Source organism: Stigmatopora nigra, chromosome 21 (genome assembly GCF_051989575.1).
Source record: "Stigmatopora nigra isolate UIUO_SnigA chromosome 21, RoL_Snig_1.1, whole genome shotgun sequence".
In the NCBI taxonomy this organism is placed as follows: domain Eukaryota; kingdom Metazoa; phylum Chordata; class Actinopteri; order Syngnathiformes; family Syngnathidae; genus Stigmatopora; species Stigmatopora nigra.
Window position 1 is genome coordinate 7,090,381 of NC_135528.1, and position 20,261 is coordinate 7,110,641.

At 40.6% G+C, this 20,261-nt stretch overlaps 2 protein-coding genes and 1 long non-coding RNA gene across 3 annotated transcripts; 2 read left to right on the forward strand and 1 right to left on the reverse strand.

The window, feature by feature from the left end:
* Positions 1-1,708: 1,708 nt before the first annotated feature.
* On the reverse strand, positions 1,709-18,332 carry LOC144214501 (uncharacterized). The gene is made up of 4 exons (XR_013330239.1): positions 17,914-18,332; positions 17,010-17,130; positions 10,458-10,522; positions 1,709-1,821 (listed from the first exon to the last, which is right to left on the reverse strand). It is a non-coding gene; the product is annotated as an uncharacterized LOC144214501 (long non-coding RNA).
* On the forward strand, positions 2,658-12,896 carry mylipa (myosin regulatory light chain interacting protein a). The gene is made up of 7 exons (XM_077742923.1): positions 2,658-2,957; positions 3,662-3,852; positions 9,714-9,899; positions 10,647-10,844; positions 10,925-11,089; positions 11,283-11,694; positions 12,254-12,896. The coding sequence occupies exons 1-7, from the start codon at positions 2,871-2,873 to the stop codon at positions 12,401-12,403; spliced, it is 1,389 nt and encodes a 462-aa protein (XP_077599049.1). The 5' UTR covers positions 2,658-2,870; the 3' UTR covers positions 12,404-12,896.
* Positions 15,941-19,931, forward strand: LOC144214500 (GMP reductase 1-like). Its single transcript, XM_077742924.1, has 9 exons — positions 15,941-16,251; positions 17,020-17,139; positions 17,303-17,386; positions 18,369-18,542; positions 18,629-18,710; positions 18,855-18,961; positions 19,065-19,107; positions 19,310-19,469; positions 19,540-19,931. Exons 1-9 carry the CDS (start codon positions 16,165-16,167, stop codon positions 19,718-19,720), a joined length of 1,038 nt encoding a protein of 345 aa, XP_077599050.1. The 5' UTR covers positions 15,941-16,164; the 3' UTR covers positions 19,721-19,931.
* The last annotated feature ends 330 nt before the right edge of the window (positions 19,932-20,261 follow it).

A 20,261-nucleotide genomic window follows, 5' to 3' on the forward strand; every position in this document is an offset into this window, starting at 1 on the left:
ATTTCAGACAAGATCTTCAATTCTGCAGTCCCGTGAGAACCAAACCCCCTGTGCTAGATCCTCGCTGGTCTCTGAAAGCTTCCACTCGGCCCGATAGCGCGAGTCCCCCACTTCCCGTCCGGCCTCTACCAGTTCGATCCGCAGGAAAGTTTCCCTCTCCGAGAGCACGGGCGCCGAGTCCGAGGTCCGGCTGGCACCCGGCGCTCTGGGCGAAGACCGGGATCTCCCTCGAAAAGGACCGCTTTTCTCAACTTTGCCGCGGACCTCCTGTTTCTGTCTTGTCACCACAGCGGAGGGGGTCCCGTCTGCCGCCGATGACCCCGCCGTGAAGTTATTTCCCGGCCCGTTGAACCACGAGCAGGGAGGCCATCGGAAAGCCAGACACTGGGACACGGCCAACCACAAATCCTGAGGCCGCGAGATGGCCGTCCTGGGAGATGGCGGACCTGAAAAATCCTCGGGCTTCTCCGCTTCCTTGACGGACTCGTCTTCTTCCACGTCATCATCGGTGGACACGAGTTGGGGGTCCTCGTCCAGGCTGAACGAGGTACTGAAACCCCGACTCCTCTTCATCCCTCCGCCGGGCGCCGTGGCTCCGTCCGAATCGGACGACGTGGAGTCATCCGACGACGTCGGGTCGGGCGGACGCTCTTGGCCTTTCCTCATCCCCTCGGTCGAGGCTTTTTCACTTCGGGATGGAAACGGCGAGTAGCCGTCGTCGTCCCTTTGACGGCGACGGCGGTGGAGGAGAGCGCTCTGCTCGCATGGCACTTTCTGACATAATCTGCGCTTCCAGCAAGCGGGCGGCGATGACGGCGTGATGTCACGCGGACACACGCAAAAGTAGGCACGCACACGCTTTTGCATCCATGTGTTTGGGCCACACTTGACTGGATTCGCCCGCGGGTTAGGGGGGGGATGTTGTTGTCACATGGCATGATGTCACATATGGCCGCCGAGCGGGAGCCTGAATAAAAAATAGGCCACCTCCGTCCGTGTACAAGAGAAGGAATCTGGCGGAATAAACATCAGCCAAGTTGGATGGCGGCATGTCACTTCCAGGATGACCCTGAGGACTGAGTGAGGACTCTTCTGGGCAGGCTCTTCTCTAGGACTCATTTATTTCAGTCACATCCTTTAATCATCTTGACAGTTTCATCTCAGGAAATTCAAGATTGCTTGCGTCCTTTTTTTGTTTCAAGTTGCAGAACAAAAATTGAAAATTCTCAGACAATACAAATAATCAATAGCCATACCTCACTCTACGCCACAAGTGACTAACTTTACCCTTAACTGGTCACTAAAAAAAAAAGATAGAAAAATCTTTTACAACACTGGTGTCAAAGTGGCGGCCCGGGGGCCAAATCTGGCCCGCCGCATCTTTTTGTCCGGTCCGAAAAAGTAAATCATGAGTGCTGACTTTCTGTTTTAAGATCAAATTAAAATAAATAGTATAGATGTATAGATATAAAATTTCCTGATTTTCCCCCATTTTAAGTAAATAATCGGCATTTTTTAAAGCGTATAATCTTTTACTCTCGTTCATTTGTGTAGTCGCTGCCAGTTAGCGTGATGGCATGCTACAAAGCTAATCTGTTTATATAACATGGTTGCGAGGCGGCGATTTGACGGAATCCTGCTTTTTGCAGGGGGGGATTTAAAAGAGGCCAACAACTAGCATATATGAAGATGTTGCAAGCTCACTCACCTCCATTTAAGGACATGGCCGCCGCCGCCGTGTGTGTGTGGCTCCGTTGCATGTTTTCTTGCGTCAGCGGGGGTCAAGAGGGCACTCGACGTCGTCCATCCGTAGCATCTTATCTAACAAAATAAGAAGCCATTGCTGATTAACAAAAACTTGGCTGCTACTATTGGCTTAATTTATAGCTTGGTGTCAACTGGCTGGTCAATGTGATCTGTTGATTGCCAAGTTGACATTTTATGACAATAAAAACTTAGGTAAACAAGGTTGGATATAAACTGAGTTTACCTGATTACTGTAGTTCAGTATTAAAAAATAACTTTCTTTTTTTTTTTGGTCATCTTGACATATAATTCAATTGGCCCTTGTATCATATATTTGAGACCTTAAAAAAATAACTAATCTTAAAGTAGAATTTTGAGAAAAATATTAAATTTAGAAATTCTGACTGAGAAAATAGTTCAAATTCTGACTTTCAGGTAAGAATCCTCTTCTGTAAAACATTTACTCTTTAATGAAAAGAACATATTGAACTAAATTCTACAACGATTTATTTTCAAATATTAGAAAAACAAAATGAATTTTGCATAATATTCAAATGGAGTGAATACCATATAAAGGCTTTCATAAAAAAATAAAAACACCCCAAGATGGAGAGATGACCTAGTTTACATTACCGTCTCTATTTCTAGACTATGTACCCATTTATAATTTAAAAGAAACATCGTAAAACGATGCACAAGCCATTAAATCGCTCCCTTTCGTCAAGTTAACCGACTAAATTGTCTTTTCCATTCGGAGCAGGTGAGTTGACTGACACTTCGCTGCCGAACAGACGGTGGCGCATTGAACGCTTCACAAGCGCTCGGGGTGCAACAACACTTCCGATTGGCCTAAATCCCGGTAGTGCCTATAAAAAGCTGTTCGCAATTGGCCATCCGATCAGAAGGGCGGTGCTTACGGCGGGAGTTTAGTCGCTATAGTCCGGAGTTCCGACCACAGAGACTACTGACGCGAGCGGATGAGAAGGAAAGAAAGGAAGGAGGAAAAAGAAAGTGACAAGAGGGGCTCGATCGATGTCGGGGGGCTTCGAGAAAGCCGGAACAATTATTAATTTGGTTTTAGTTGTCGTTTGAGTGGCGCCTATACCAAAGATCCCTTAACCAAAATGCTTTGCCACGTTACCCGTCCGGACTCGGTGGTGATGGAAGTGGAAGTTGATGCAAAGGCGAATGGAGAAGACTGCTTGAATAAGGTATTTGTCGACACCTAAAAACGCAACTAATTGCTAAAACGATACTAATTCTAAATATTTTAGACATATTTTGATGTTATTTAGCGATCGGAGACTGTTCTCCTCTCAATCTGATCTCAAATTACAGTGTGCTATGGCGTTGAATTTCCTATTTAAATGAAGAACATTTGAAAGAACATCACGCCGATTATAGTTTCTTAAAAAAATACTCATGCATTAAAAAAAGTGAAGGCGAATACACATTTTTGCGGAAGGCTACTCGCAAAGGTTACTCGAGTTCATTCTCATTGTCGAGCACGATGTTCTCTTTAAGTGGCTGCTTTTCGGATTCAATGCAATTTTGTCATTTGGGACTTCAAACGAGCTTACTTTTCCTAAAGAAAACTTTTCATCCAATTCAAATAAGTCTTCTACGAAGGACTTTTCTCCTGTTATGTAATCTGGAGCCCGCCGGCTTCTACTCCTGCGAAAGCAGGGGCGTAACGTCAGAGGGATACCACAGGGCCGCGCCCCCCTAACAAAACCCCCCCAAAACAACACGTATTTGGCTTCATCATTAAACAAAAGTGATTCAATTATGAAGATAGACTAGTTATGCCATATTAAATATTAGCTCTCGTTTTAGTAACATTTTTTCTAGTTAATGAGTCAATGAGTTGATTTGTAACAGCTATCTTAATTTTGTTTATCCCCTTTTAAACCAGGTTTGCAGAAAATTGGGGATCATAGAGGTGGACTACTTTGGGCTACAGTTGACGGGCAGTAAAGGAGAGAATTTGTGGATGAACCTGCGAAATCGTATCTGCCAGCAAGTGGACAGTGTGACGCCGTGCCGGTTGCGGCTTCGCGTCAAGTTCTTTGTCGAGCCGCATCTCATTCTACAGGAACAAACTAGGTACTATCTCAAAATATACTCTTTTTTAATCCTATAATAAGTGCCTGCCTTTTTGAGCGTAAAAGAATCCAATGAGTTCAAAACAAAAAAAACTAAACTGCAGGAAATGACCTTTAGTAACCCCATCACTAAGCTCTTCTGGGGTTACTATAGTTCGTTATTTTTTTTTGCAGCAGGATATTGAGCCAGCAATTCTCTACCCCGGCACCCCCGTCTTTGCATGACCTTTTGTCAATGAGCTCCCCCAATTCACAAGTCAGTGGGCATTGTGCAGTGTCGTTTTGTGACGACCGCAAAACGGCGCTTTGACATTTTTGCAGTGACCGCTCGGGGAAACGGCGCAACTGAGGCCCAGAATTCTAACCGTCAGCGAGGTTGTTGGGGGATTTCAAGTGTTACTTGAAGGCTACTTGGCTAAAAACAAAAGCCAGGGGAAAAAGATACATACTAAAAATAAACAAATAACATTGGAGTAATAAACCTTGATTGATTGATAGCTTTAGGCTAATATGCTAACATCACTTGTAATATAAAAAAAACATTTCATATTTAAATGCACTCTGGTTTTGTTTATCACTATCAATGGCAGCCATTGACTTAACTATATCCAATTATGAAATGCTGACACAAAACATTTCATTTTAGAATTCATAACTTGTCATTTACAACAAAATATTGTGCTGGGTAAAGCTAAGCTAGCATGTAATAGTGTCCTTCGGGTGTCATTTTACATGCGTGCCTGTTGTGCCTGTCAACTAACTCATGATCACAGCTGACTTTGTTCACCCCGAAATGGCGTAACACCCCCCCACGCCCCCATTTTGGTTTGCGCCGCTAGCCATCTGTTGATAACCCCTTTGCTAATCTAACACAAGTCACAGTGCAGGAAGCCAAGTGGCCCTCACATGCTTTCCCTAGAGGCTGTTTTTATGTGAGTAAGACCTATCCTTATCCCCAATTGCCTTTTTACTTTTCCCCAAAAACATTGCAGCTAGTGTCATGACAAGCTCTGATAAAGGCAACCACATATTTTTTTTGTTTATCAGTATTTTGAATGAAGGGATCCCAATAAAAGACGTAAGATAGAATGAATGGGCTACATCTAAATCCGTCTATTTATAGTTACAAGTGGGACTGGCAAGCACTAAGTCAGGATCTCTGCTTGTCAAGGCTGATTAGTTTGACGCTTTTGAAGTGTTGCTAAGGACTGGCTTTCCCAAAAGATGTTTTTTTTTTGGTCATTGAAAACAAAAAATACCGTATTTTCTGGACTATGATTCACAATTTTTTTTCAGTATTCAGTTGGGCCTGCGATTGATATTCCAGTGCGACTTATATACTTATTTTTGGGGACTATAGTTAGTTTATTTTGACGTATGTTTTTGTTCTTGGTTTCTGATTACATAAAAAAATGCCCTCCGAAATATGCAACTGTTGCAACTATATATTTACTTTTTAATTTTGCATTTTTTTGCCTAGTGCGTCTTATACTCGGGTGCGACTTAGTCCGAAAAATATTTTTTTGTAATATTTTTTTATCAATTATTGTACTCATCTATGAATCAAAAGATTTATATAAATGACTCCTATGGGTCAATTCTTATTTATTTTGAAGCATTTTGTAGGACTCTTCCTTTTTTTGGGGGGTGGGGGGTATATACCGAATTATTTCGTAGTTATTTTGTGCATTGCTAGTTTCTGTGGGTTATTTCCTATTTTTTTAGGGAGGTCATGTATGGGTCACTTGCTATTGATTTTGGTTCAATTCCAAGTCACTCCTAGTTTATGGGCTAATAACACTAAAGTTGATTTACCATTTTATTTATTTTTTAATAGTACTTAAATACATGCCTTTTTATAGATGTTTCAACCAAGAAACAGTATTTTAGTCCATCAAAAATGTCATCAAAATCAATGTACCCCATCTTAAAATAACTGCCAAGACACAAGCTTTTTGAGCTTTTCGCATTCAAGCCTCCGTCACCCCTGACCCACTTAATGCAGGCACGCCTCGCCATTACGCACGCTCCTATACGTTCTGCAAAAAAAAAAAACCCGCGTTGAAAGCTGTGGGATAATCATGCGTGTGCAGAGGTAATGTTCAACTGGTGTTTTAAGAACATTAACGTACCAAAAACACTGCTGTTTTGGAGCCTTTAAGTGCTATTGTATCAAGCGCTCATGTGTAAGCTTTTTGTGCAGCAACTGAGCTCAAAAAGGGGGCGCTCACTTCCAAGCATGTTGATTCTATACCCCCTCCTACTTCTTATATGGCGTTTGTATTACATAACATGCTGCACTGAGTACGCTACTTATGTAATTTGCCATTCCTCTGCCACGTTGCGATTATCCCACCAGAGTTATACTATATGTAATCTTGGTTTTTTTGCTTATTATAGTGGCTGTCAAAAGGGAATTGGACATTTAATGCCGTCAATGGCTTTGAAAGATGATAATTTAAAGTCTAATGTTAAGGAGTAGGCAATGAATTGGATTTTTGGGGGCTAGAGGGATATTAATTAGTATTTAGGAAGCTAGCATAGCTCAGGCTAATGTTAGTTTTGAATGTTTTGCACTAAAATGTCATCGTTTTTGCACTACTAAACCTCCCAGTTGGATATTTATTGTTGTTAATGGCTGACGACGAGTTATGTATTGGTTTGGACTTGTTTTCTTTTATTTTTTATCTATTATAGTAGCATTGGTCATTTAGGGATGTCGCTTTTTCTCCGATTTGTTCTATTTCGTTGAAAGAGGAATTAAAATAGTTAATTTTAGCCAATGTTTATAGTTTACACATGTAAAAATAAGTTTGTAACTATGGTACAAAGACTTTAAGACTATTTATCGTACACTAGCAGCCCTCTTTTCAATGTCCATCTTTTTGATATGCATGAAATAAACCTTTGGGCTTCAAGAATCAGTAAAGTAAAGACTCGGGGGGGGGGGGGGGGGGGCCCTCCCCCAAATAAAACGCTTGTTTTAGTGTGTCCTTTGTAGTTGAGCATCTTATTTGCATTCATTTGCACGGTCCAACAAATGTTAAACTTAAGCTACCGCTCCAGGCAATGTTATTTTTTTTAAATTGTCTTTTTTTCCGGACCCTTTCATTGAATTTGGCATGCGTCGGGTGCAACGGTGGGGCATGGACTTTTGGCAAATACTTCAAAAAAAAATCTGATTTAATCTGTTAACCTTTTTGTGTTTGAGATTTTTTGGGGTTGTTTAGCTTTGAGCTAAAGTTTAACTACGGCGGAATCTTAACTATCTTGAGCACTCGCCTGGAACCGGCAAACTTGGTTTGTATTTTTTAAAAAATAGTGGGCATACTAGTTGGTTTTAATGTCATTAATGGCATAGTTTTTGCACAAAATGGCAACGCGCATACTATGGAAACGGCAGTTTGTCAGGCCGGATTGACGAGAGTTTACTAAAGTTCATTGACTGCGAGTAACCTCGGCATTTGGAGCACAAACCACATTGTTTGGGATGGATACTCTGGCGCGTGATTGGCTGCTTCAAAGCAGCGGTGTTGGATTTCACTTCATGTTAAGACCTTTCATTCTGGAAGACCTAAATTCAAATGATGTTTATTTAAAACGATACTTGTCTGTTTTGGCTAGTTTACTTTCAATTTGGGGTCATTTCTTATTCATTTTTTGAAGATTTGATAGAATTTTTGGGTCACTTACAGGTTATTTTGGGGGTAGGGTCATTTCATATCTATATTTTAGGTCATTAAATTACATAAAGTAGTTTGTGAGAAAAAATGTTTGTCTGTCTTGTACTAGCTAAGCCCTGCAGGAGTTATGCTCCATCTATTTACAGCTCGGATAGTTGTTATTTATTTATACTAACGGCATGAGAAGCAGTTTTGTTTTTGTAGAGCATCTGTGGGAGAGTCCATAGTTTCACTTTAAAGCAGTCAGTCAGACTGGAAGCCCTGTCAAAGCTTCTTTTTCTGAAAATATTTGTCCCCGGGCTAGCTTTGGATGACATAGAGGTCACAACACTAAATTAATTGAGCGTCTACTACTGTCGATGTCATAAAATGTCTGAAAACGGACTATTTCTAGGAAGTAGTAGCTATTTATTTTCTCTACTGTCTGTTTTTTCACTTTAACTTATTCATTGGCTGCCATTGACTTCATTTAACAATATTAGTGCTGCACTGGCACCACTAGATGGCAGTGTAAATGTGAAAAATACAATTTTACAATAAAAACACAATACATTTCCTTAAATTCAATGTAATCATTGGCTGCCATTGACAATGCTAGACACACATTTCCCCCACTTTAAGTGGATTGGACATCTACAAGGGATAAACAAAGGTAAAAGGATGATTGCTTGTGGCAATTTAGTTTTTTAATTTTAAAAGCAATTAATTCTCAAAAACGAGCTTCAGCGCATTGACAACGAGTGCTAATAACTAGTTTTTTTCTCTTGAACTGTAGTAACCCTGAATGGAAACTTGTCCGATAGTAACCCCAGGCTAGCTAGCACCCCGCCGTCGCCGCTCTCTCTCTCTCCGAGTCATTGTTTTGCATCAGGTAGGCCGCAAAAGCGGCGGCGGCGGCGGCGCTGCGTCACATGACTCCCGCCGGCCCCGGCCGGCACAATGGAGCAGTGTTTGTTGTGTGCGCTGGAGGGGCTCCGATTGGGATGTTTGACACCAAAATCAAAGCCCCGTTTGTAACACCTACGCCGGTTGGGTCGTGATCCGGCGCCATCGTCAAAGGGAGAACAGCTTCTATTTGGGTACACCAGTAGTGTTTACTACAGGAAAACTTATTATTATTCTTGTTTTTTCACTATTTTTTTCTTATAGATTTAACAAAAGAAAAGAACAATATAAAAGTTTTATTTTATTGTTCATAAGGCTTCATTTAACAATTGTTTTTTGGTTATGGATTAAAAAAAAAGAATAATTTCCAATTGTTTTATGTTATTGTCCATTAGGCTTCATTTGACCATTTTTTTTCTTTTGGATTTAAAAAAATAATAATTTAAAAGTTTTATTTTATTGTTCGTTAGGCTTTTTTTGCTTATAGATTAAAAAAAAATCAAATTGGTTTATTTTATTGTCCATTTGGCTTCATTTAACAATTTTTTTGGGCTTATGGATATAGAAAAAAATTGAATAATTTCAAATAGTTTTTATTCTATTGTCCATTAAGCTTCATTTAATTTGGGCAAATTTAGTTATTATCGCCCATTGCAAAATATCTGCAAACAACTAATATACAATTGGAATCCAAAGTGTATCACATATTTAATACCCCTATCCTTTATGTAAAACAATATACATATATATGTTTTTGACATGGGTAAGGTTACCGTGTCCTACATAATTCAACGGCACAAATCTTCAAGTCAAGGTTACCACAGTTCAGAATGTGAGTGATGACGGCAGAATTACCCGCCGGAGCGTTTTTTTACCTCCCGCCGCTAAAGAATTCCTTACATCTCCAATCCCAAACAATGGTCAGCTCGTCCCCCCCCCCAGCCAAGACTTATTTTTTCAGTGCTAGCTGTTTTCTTTGACCGCGCCAGAACTGGGTGTTCTCGTCACGTTGTTCTAGCCAAACAAAAAACAACTCTGCCTCGGATGGCCGCCTCCTTCTGATAGATTTCCCCCAAAACAAAGCCAAAACGCCATTGCCGGAAAGCCGCGTAAAAGTGAGACTTACGAGCGCTCTTTTTTTTTTTTTTTGGGCCTTCTCTTTTTCCAGGAAGTTGTGGTTGTATTTCTCACCGAGCTATTGAACGCAAGAACTGAGTCATTGGCGTTTTCTTTGTGTTCCAGTTGAGTGTAATTGAGTAAACTTTGAGTAACTTTGTTGCCATGTCGCCGCCAGGCACGTCTTTTTCACCCACGTGAAAGAAGACCTCCACAACGGGCATCTGCGAATGGGCTCGGAACAGGCGGAAGAATTGAGCGCCCTGCTGGCCCAGGCCGAGTTCGGTGACTACAACCAAAACACGGCCCGGTACTGGTACTCGGAACTGTGTGGCGAAGAGCCCTGTCCTACCACCGTCGACAAGTACGAAAACCTACTTTTTATTGCAATTGATTGAATATGGCCTGCACAAGAAGCTTAAATTCAGCAGACATTTTGTGGCACTGTTTGAGTAGATCTGGTCACTCTATTGGCCCCGAAAAACATGTAAAAAAATAGCCTAAAATTACAGTATTCAGTTTTACGGATATAAATGTAAGGATTTGCTATTTTGTTTTAGTGGTATAGATGTGAATATAATATTTTAAGACCGATGATACAATGGGAAGTTATGTTTACTGTTTGGGTGATGATTTTTGTTAATTGTGAAACTAGTGGCTAAATTCTGTAAGTCTAGAAATTTTAATCTAATCTATTTTCAGAAAAATAGTGTATAGTGTTTCAGTTTTATCCGTCAACTTAATAAATATATTTTGCAACATCCTTTTACCTTTGAATGGAAAAGACTAAATTGACAAAGTGACCCACCCATAAGCCATTATTTGAACTAGAATACTCAACCATGAAAACAAATTTTCCCTCCTATTGGACGTCTATCACTATCAATTGCAGCCAATGAGCAAATCCTTAAAAAATAAATACCTTTTAAGATGATCTCTTTTCCTTGAATCGTCCTTGAATCCTTTGAATTTCCTGGAAACGACCCTCTGGAAAGTAAAAAATGGAAACCATTTAAATATTGATCCCCACTTTTCACAAATATTGACTCGAGTTAAGCAATAGCGCCTTCCTCGACTACTGTACGAGTTCATGTTTGTTTTTGGTCGACAGCATCGTATCCAGACACAAAGCCTTGCGAGGCTTGAGCCAAGCCTCGGTGGAGTACCAAGCCCTGCAGCTAGTCTCCTCGCTGGAACATTACGGCGTGGAGTGGCACTGGGCCCGCGACGCCAACGGCCAGCGCTTGGCCATCGGCGTGGGACCCGAAGGCATCGCCTTTTGCAAGGAGGACTTTGACCTCATCAATCGGTGCGACCCAAACTCGATTTGCTGTCGTTCTTAAATACGGCCCATTTTGAATTTGTATCATTTTTTTTGTTTTTGCGCAGAGTCAGCTACCCCGTCATCCAGATCGCCACCCAGTCGGGCAAGACCGTTTACCTGACGGTTACCAAGGACAACAACGACAGCGTGGTACTTATGTTCAAGTTGATCAGCAACCGCGCCGCTAGCGGCCTCTACCGCGCTATTACGGAAACGCACGCTTTCTACCGGTAAGTTAACCCTGGCTAAAATCATGCTAGATTACATTTGTGGTCAAAACATTTCGGAAATACAGTAATCCCTCGAATAGCGCAGTTAATGTAGACCAGACATAGCCGCAATAATAACAAAAATATGTATATGTATATGTATGACACAAAACGAGCCCGCCCTGCCACAATTTTGACCCCCGTGACCTTCCAGGTGCGACACAGTGACCAACGCGGTGATGATGCAGTACAGCCGCGACTTCAAGGGTCACCTGGCCTCGCTCTTCCTCAACGAAAACATCAACCTGGGCAAGAAATACGTCTTTGACATCAGACGCACTTCCAAGGAAGCCTACGACAGTGCCCGCCGTGCCCTCTACCACGCCGGCGTTTCGGATTCGGCCTCCCTCCCCGCCGGCGAGCGCTCGCCGGGTCGACGCGACGGCTCGGACGACGACGACGGCTCCGACTGCGGTAGCTGCCGGGAGAGCCGGGCGCTGCAGGAGAGGCTTCACAAAGTACGCGAGGCGCTCTTGTGTACGCTGTGCTGCGAGGAACAGATCGACGCCGCCTTTTGTCCCTGCGGGCACCTGGTGTGCTGCCAGACGTGCGCCGACCAGCTGCAGGTGAGGCTCCGCCCCCTACACGATCTGCTCGGGGTGCAAAATGTGCTCATTGGGGAACAGGCATGCACTTAATGCTGACCTTCCATTATCCTCGCTAAACAATTGGCCAATTAGTAGAAATTGGAAAATGCCTGTTTAAAAGTTAGGCATTGGCAAAATTGCCTGTTTAAAAATGCTTCTAATACAGTAAGTGACATCACACATAGAAATGATTATTAACAATTTTGTATTTAAAAACACCCATCTCGTTTTTACACAAAATTCATTTTAAGTGTTTTGGTATAAACTGCTATACTAAAATACAATTTTTCACAAGCATAGATATTCTTTCAGAATTAGGCAACCAAAGGGTCGACTATTATATTTGACTATATTTTCACCTAGCAAATCAAATAATAAGTATTTTTTACAAAAAGTGCTTGTTTTTAAAGTGTAATCTGACATCATAAAGCGCCCCCCCCAGCACATTTTGCTCCCCGAGCTAATTGTGAACCTACACCGACCGCCTCCCCCTTTTATTTTGGCGGTACGTAACCATAATGGTACCCCCTCCCCCTAGGCATGTCCGGTATGCCGCTCAGAAGTGGAACACGTCCAGCGCGTCTACCTGCCCACCTGCGCCAGCCTCCTCAACCTAGCCAACGCCGTCCCCATGTGCCGCGACCTGGACGAGGGCGGCGACTACGACAAAATCTTCACACACACGTGAAAAACAACGCTTATGCTACCCAGAACTCTCTTGCATTTGTGCCGCCGAATGCTTTTAGCGCCTTTTTTCCCCATGGAAAAATTCCATTGGGCTGATGTTTGACGTCTGCGTTTTATTCCGATTTCACTGGTTTGACTTTTTAAAAATTTCCCACACTTTTAAGTGAACTCAAACTATTATTTAAGTATTTTTTTTATCTGAATTTCACTAGTTTTAGGGCCGCACAAAGACAAAAACCACTTAAGTAATAATGTTAGTACTTGTATGTTATGGCATCAACATGGCTAAATAGTATTTTTTGCAATTTATGAAAGAAACAATAAGCTTTACGTGGAAATACAAGTATGGCAATAATAGATTCATATTGTCTAACATTGTAGTATTAGCTGTGTCAGCTTCAAGTACTTCAATTTCGTAATATTATGTATTAAATCGTATAATATTACGACATGTGACTTAATTTTCATAACATTCTGACTCACTTAAGCGTATTTTTTGTGCGTGTTGCCCTAACACTCCTCTTACGTTGAGTTCACTGACACTCCGTTTTTTTTAACACCTGATTGCGAGCACGCCATTTACAAAGAATAACTCCATGCCAAAGGACAGCACAAACAAAACTACCTACAGATAGGGAAAAAATACACAAAAGCAAAAGGTGGGCAACCTCAGGCATTTGGTCTTAAAAAAACGCTCAAAACGTCCAAATCTCTTGCCTTAAAGTCAGTTTTTGTAATTTTGCAACTTTGTTTTTATACAAGGGCCCTTTTGGATCATAATTTATACCTTTTTTTTCTTTTCAAACACCTAAAAAAAACTTAAGAATGCCAATTTCATTCCATACCAATTGGACACCAACAAGGAATAAACTTACATTTCCAGAGCCAAAATGGCGGCCCACCTTGTGCTTTCAAAGCCTAAAAAAATTCTGAGTAACTTTCACAAAGGGTACAAAGATGCGTGCAATTTTTTTTTTAAATTTTGTATTTAAATGTCCACTATTTAAGAAGTACATTGTCACTTTAACAAGGAAGCTGCAGCCACACTGTTTTAGTTGAAGGAGTTTTGGCCTTAATGTAGCAGCGCCGCCATCTTTGTTTTTCCAACATTTTAATGTTTTTTCTTGCCACAAAGTCATTTTGTTGTCAAGTATAGCGATTTGTTTCTGTTTTCTGAAGCATTGTACGCTGTGTAAGATATTGTTTGCTTTTGACAAAGTATTAATAAAGCTATTGTTTGTTTTTTAATGAAGAGACTTGGCTTTGATTTGGAATTTTGATGTGGTTTTTAAGGCGTTGACAGAAAAGAAAATGGGGACACGTGGGGGAAATTCAAAGCGGACCGACAAGTTTTTGACAGGAAGGTTACAATGTGTCACGTAAACAAACTGTAGAGTCAATTTGTTTCATTTTAATTTGGTTTGTTTATGCTTATTTGGGCACTTTTTCTATGTTATAAGCTACAGGCTACATTATGTTAATATCTGTCAACTAGTTTTTAATGATTTTTTTTTTTAAATAACAATTTGAAGGTGCCAAAAGTCCTAATATTATAGTATAAATTAGTATTCTTCCTCAATTAAAAAATGGAATGCCAGCAAAGTTGTTTTTAAATTTTAATTCTAGTGAAGCAAGTTCAAATGAACTACAACCACCAGGTACAAACACATTTGAAGCTACATGCAGTATTAAAATCTACAATTAATTAGTAAAACCTGAGAGAAAAACATTAAAAAATGAGCTTAAAGGATTTTTGCGTAAATATCCCTATTTTTATTTTTTTATTCTAGCGGCAAAAAAATAAGATTAAAAATTAACTCTCTTGTCAAATTGATAATTTGTTTTCCTTGAATCCTTGACTCACATTTACACGCATATCAACCAAAAACTAACCAGCTTTAACCAGGTATAAAAGTTAATCATGTCAGGATATTTTTCCCCCAAAAATGTGTCAAGACGGATGTTTTTGATCAAATATTGACTAGAAGAGAGTAAAAGTCAGCCATCTTGAATAAAACTCCACTTGATATATTGATTGTAATTTAAGAAATGTACTTTTTTTTGAAGTATTGGGTCATACATGGTTATGTTAAAATGCTAAAGTCCACTGAACGTGGCTTCATGTATGTGTACAGTACGGCTGATAAGGTTGAGTTCAGATTATATAATACTACTATGACTCTGTACCACTAAATAATTCAACTATTTCCTCTTTAAAATCAGACTATTTGTACAGTATGAAGGGCAATTAAAACAAGTACACTATTTGTATTGAATCTACTTCAGAATCTTAGTCATATAAATCCCAATATTAACATTTATGTGGCCCAATTAAAAAAGAAAATGCGTCATTTAGCAACCCAATAAAGGTTTGTTGTTATTTCGCAATTTATTGAATCTGTCATGTTTAATCATGTAAAAAAATGTAACCTGTAGAAAGCACGTCACATCAGGGAAAAAAAAACGAGGCGCGTTTTTCTTTGGAAACGCTTCAACCAGGCACGCAAGTACGAAAAAAAAACGCATACGTCAGCTTTTTCTTATCTATTGAGAACAGTCTAGAATTCAATTATGCCAACAGATGTCTCATTAAAAGACACAAGAACATTTGGACTGCTATAAAACTGTTTTTTTTTATATTTTGACTTCACTCATTTAGATATTTTTTAAAGCTAAAAAGAAGCTGAATGGAAATTTTATCAAAGGTGGAGCATGTTACGAGGTACAAAGGTGAATTGAGAGGGAAAAAAAGGAATAAGTTATTCATACACGTATTTGTAGTTTATAAAATACTACTCGTAATATTCTGAATATGTCACTTAGTCATAACAATAGTAAGGCATGGGGTCACTTATATTTAAAGGAGTTATACCGCCCTCTGCGGGTGAAGGCAGGAGTTACAATTGAGCGACATGTTAAATTCCATCGAAGGGTTTTGTGGTATGACAAAAAATCCTGAAAATTGTTTATGTAAAAATAATAATAAAACCTTCGGGTTTACATGAAGACCTTTTTTCACTTTAAAAAAAATTAAAAGATTGAGCTGCTTAAGTCAACTGGGATGTAATATTTGGTGTTTATATGTGCTACATTTAATCGGACTATGTTGTTTTATAGACACAAAATCTTAAGAAATTGCTTCAAATTCAACAGGATATTCCCTAATATCAACAGGAACCGATCCAAAATGTACTGGGAGTTACTCTATACGCTCCCAAATGTACCAAAATACTCAAACCTACAGGTAGAGCCACTGAAGCACCCCAAAATGATCTCCTATCCCTCACAACAATACACTAATAATGTTTTTTCAGCTCCAAGACATCCAATCCATTTTTACTCAGACTCTAAAATGACAAAAAAATCTCTGATGCAAAAACAAAACCCAGATAACTTCATATTTGTCCATCAAAAATCACAACAACCTTTGAGTATGGATACTTTGATGGTAAACCCCTTCCCGCGGTATACTCGCAATGCTCCTAGTGGACAGGGGGTGTGCTCTTTAGCACTGCAGCGACACACTGCACCAAGTGTGTGTGCGTGCGTGCCAGTTATGAAGGAAGGGAGGAAGAGGACGAGGACGAGGGTTTGAAGGCCCAAATAAAGCCACGGGGGCTGGGGCAGGGCTGGGCTATAAATACTCTGGCGGTCCGCAGGCTCGGATTTGGTGGTTCGGTTTCGGGACACGGGACGGCCGCCGCTGCAGTAGCCTTCTTCAAGGGAATTACATCATCATCTACATCATCATCATCATTCGGGATGCCTCGTGTGGACGCCGACCTCAAGCTGGACTTCAAGGATGTCCTTTTCCGGCCCAAAAGGAGCAGCCTGAAGAGCCGCTCTGAGGTAAACGCCGTCGCATCCGGGAAGTAGACACGCCCCAGAAATCCCATTAGATTGTTGCCTTGGCAAACTTAATTTAACGTGCTGCATATGGCTGGGAGTTGTTGTTGTTGTTTGATTTGAGCTGGTGGATGACCTTTCAAGCTAGTGGGGATGGTGACCTTCCCCAAAAGTGAAAAACACTCTGGTGCACAATCATCAGGATTTGATTAACTTAAAGATAAAATGACTGTGTAAGAGTCAAATCATCATCTGCTATGGAGATGAATAGTAAAATGCTGTTCATCTGTTTCAGACTTACTAACAATAATAACAGTGTTTTTCAAACTACTCCAATTCCCAGCTAACTAAATTGCTTCCCGATAAATATCGCCACAAACAGACCAATTCCTGCAATGTACATTTTGGCCAGCAGCCATCACCCTATTTGTATCGACAAACTGAATTTAATAATACCATAATAACAACAACAATCGGCCTCAAGACTTCCCTATCGCTGTTCAATAGTTTGCAAATCAGCACCCAAACAAACACACAGTTATATGTACATATATTTGTATACACTACTCCGATATACATTAAAATATTTGAGCTATACTAGCTTGATGACCGACGACAAACGTGACGTGCGGGGCAACTGGAAAAAAAGCGGCGTTTAAAAATAGGAGGTGGCACATTCCCAATATGCACACGCTACAACATGAGGCGGACATTCCTAGAACTATATACGATCCCAAAAAAAATCTCAACCCAAATCTTACTTGTTAATAGGTGGACTTGACGAGGACTTTCACATTCCGCAACTCCGGACAGACGTATTCGGGGATTCCCGTCATTGCAGCCAACATGGACACAACCGGAACCTTCCAAATGGCGCAGACCCTAAGCAAAGTAAGTATTGGTCAAGTAAAATCATACAAAAAAAATAGAGAATTGAAATGATTTTATTTAAAGTGGGAGGGTGACAGCGAATGAATATTTGTCCTCCCACTTCTATAAGAATTGGACGTTCACCACCATCAATGGCAGGCAATGAGTTCATGTCTTGTTTCAGCACACGCTCTTCACGGCCATCCATAAGCACTACACATTGGACCAATGGAAGGACTTTGCTGACAAACACCCCGAGTGCATAGAGGTAAACAAATGCAAAAATGGCATGTTTCCGGACGCACATACATATACACAGAGATATTTTATGATTGTCTGTTTTTGTTTTGAATTTAACTTTCTTCCTTGAAAACAACGACCCTGATGAGAAGATAAATAGTGCAAAAGATGAAAATGCAATGCTTTGAATTTAAATTAATTCAATTATAAATCCATTCTTAAATTATGTTTTTGAAAAATACGTCATGGGGAATTATTTAGAAACAGTCTCATTCTCGTGCAAAGATGCAAAAAAAAAAAAAAAAAAAACCCATTGCATTGCATTTAGTCAGGAATGGTTTGTATTGTCCGGACAGAATAAAAAAAAAAAAAAAGGTGCACCTGAAAAATCAGGAACCTTGCCATACTTCCAAAATCTTTACATTTTTTTTGTTTTGTGCAAATAGATATTGCATCTATTCTGTTGCTCAGTATGCAAACAAGCGATGTATTATAATTGATAAGTTAATAAAGATACATATAAACAATGAATAGAAACAAACAATTCATAATTACTTGCAAACCTGCAGCTGATGAGATGCTTTCTTGATGAAATCCACGAATGATACTTTTAAAGTTAGCATGATCCACCATTAATTCTTTAAATATGCAATTAAATAAGTTGCGTTTTGGCATTTTAACTTGCTTTCTTAGATACCAAACATTTGACGAAAAGCAGTCGTCAAAGTTCCTCGAGGCACGTTTGCTCTGGCCCAGCTGCACTGATTGCGCATGCGCATTGGCACAGACCCAAAGGGCTAAGTATTCCCTATAGTCTGTCTCGCAGGCTCTGTATCAATGCCAATTATTTTGGCATTCTCACAACAGATCGACCGATAACGATCGATGGACAATTTTAGAATAAACCCAACTATTACTTTAAATATATGAAGAAGTATATGAATATACTATGACCCTTTTAACCATGTGAATGTGTTTTATTTTGATGATATAGTTATTTTGGTTTGCAGCACGTGGCCGCCAGTTCGGGCAGCGGCAGTGGCGATATGGACAAACTTTGCGCCATCGTCGAGGCTGTACCCGCCTTAAAGTACATTTGCTTGGACGTCGCCAACGGTTACTCCGAGCACTTTGTCCACTTTGTCAAGGCGGTGCGGGAAAAGTTCCCCAAACACACCATCATGGTACACAGCACAAATACTACACTCTAGTGCGTTTGGGTATTTCGAGAATATAGTCTCCTCTTTGACTCGTCAAATTTGTACGCCAGGCGGGTAACGTGGTGACGGGCGAAATGGTGGAGGAGCTCATCTTGTCGGGCGCTGACATCATCAAAGTGGGCATCGGACCAGGTGGGCATACATTTTTTTTTATCGTAAAAATTAATTAATCAATTGATGTTTAGGTATGTTAACAGCGCCACCTAGCGGTGGGGTCATGCCCCAATGCAATGGTCAGGGTTGATCATAAAGGAAATATTTTTCTAACTAATTCAGGATCAGTGTGCACGACTCGGATCAAGACGGGTGTGGGTTACCCGCAACTGAGCGCCGTCATCGAATGTGCTGACTCGGCACACGGCCTCAAGGGACACATCATCTCTGTAAGTAGAAAAAAAAATCAGTTATGAGTTGTGACCAGCAGAGGGCGATTCCGCACAGGGTGAAGCTTGACTGCATTTTTTTTTTATTTGGCAACGTGTTCAGGATGGCGGATGCAGTTGCCCTGGAGACGTCGCCAAAGCATTTGGTAAGTCACGTGAAGAATTCTGATGATTCCTTATAGAATTGTAATTCGTTAAAATAAGTTAATCAGCTAACCAAGCCATGATAGCAATTACTTTACTTCCAATTGCATATGCAGTAATTTAGTATTTTATACACGAGTTTGCAATACAATGAACCAATGAAATATGCGCCTGTTAAATTTACCACTTTTTTGTCCGTTGAAGGTGCGGGCGCCGATTTTGTGATGATGGGCGGCATGCTGGCGGGTCACGACCAGTGCTCGGGCGAAATCATCGAAAAAAACGGCAAGAAGTTCAAACTCTTCTACGGGATGAGTTCCGACACCGCCATGCAGAAATATGTCGGTGGCGTGGCCGAGTACAGGTAGCGCTCTGCTCCGTTCCCCCTGAAAAATCAAAGTCAACAGTGAGGTCAAAAACTTTTCCATTTTCAGGGCATCGGAAGGTCGCACGGTGGAGGTGCCGTACCGGGGCGACGTGGAGAACACCGTCCGCGACGTTCTGGGCGGCGTGCGATCCACGTGCACATACGTGGGCGCCGCCAAGTTGAAAGAATTAAGCCGCAGGACCACCTTCATCCGCGTCACCCAGCAGTCTAGCCATATGTTTGCTTAGCCCCGCCCTGTTTTGCTGTCAATCATCTCAGGATTAGCCGTCACTATATGATTGTCAAATATACAACACCAAAGGCTCTTTTTGTTAACCGAGACCATGACAGACGTCCAATTAAAAGTCTATTGCAGTCAATAAGTGAAGTTCTCTTTTGAATGAGAGAACAAAAAATGTCAGTTTTTTTGCTTCTCGGCAATAAAAAAGCATGTAGACATCCTGGTGTGGTATTTTTGGGTTTTTAACTTCAGAATTTTAGCATTTTTTTAGTCACTTACTATTAATTTGGTTGTCACTGTTGATTTTGGGGCATTTTTGGGTCACTTTACAATCAACCAAAACTGCTGGGTACGGCAGTACGTCAATTAATTTTTTTGGGGTGTAACGGTAGACTTTTGGGCCACTAAAAATACAACATTTTGACAAAAAAAACCTTTTTAAAAATAGAAATAAGTTGGGCGCGTAGATAGATGAACGTCGGAAACGCCCCACAAACACAAAAGTGCCCGTTTATTTCCGATATGTCAAGATTTCATTTTGTTTTCAA

What these genes read in the sequence shown, in the direction of transcription:
- mylipa (XM_077742923.1), top strand. Translation starts at nt 2,871, where the DNA reads ATGCTTTGCCACGTTACCCGTCCGGACTCGGTGGTGATGGAAGTGGAA. An exon ending in GAGAAGACTGCTTGAATAAG is followed by an intron (nt 2,958 to 3,661) that starts GTATTTGTCGAC and finishes CTTTTAAACCAG; the next exon opens with GTTTGCAGAAAATTGGGGAT. An exon ending in TGTCCTACCACCGTCGACAA is followed by an intron (nt 9,900 to 10,646) that starts GTACGAAAACCT and finishes TTTGGTCGACAG; the next exon opens with CATCGTATCCAGACACAAAG.
- LOC144214500 (XM_077742924.1), top strand. Translation starts at nt 16,165, where the DNA reads ATGCCTCGTGTGGACGCCGACCTCAAGCTGGACTTCAAGGATGTCCTT. An exon ending in AACACCCCGAGTGCATAGAG is followed by an intron (nt 17,387 to 18,368) that starts GTAAACAAATGC and finishes TTTGGTTTGCAG; the next exon opens with CACGTGGCCGCCAGTTCGGG. An exon ending in TCCCCAAACACACCATCATG is followed by an intron (nt 18,543 to 18,628) that starts GTACACAGCACA and finishes TTTGTACGCCAG; the next exon opens with GCGGGTAACGTGGTGACGGG.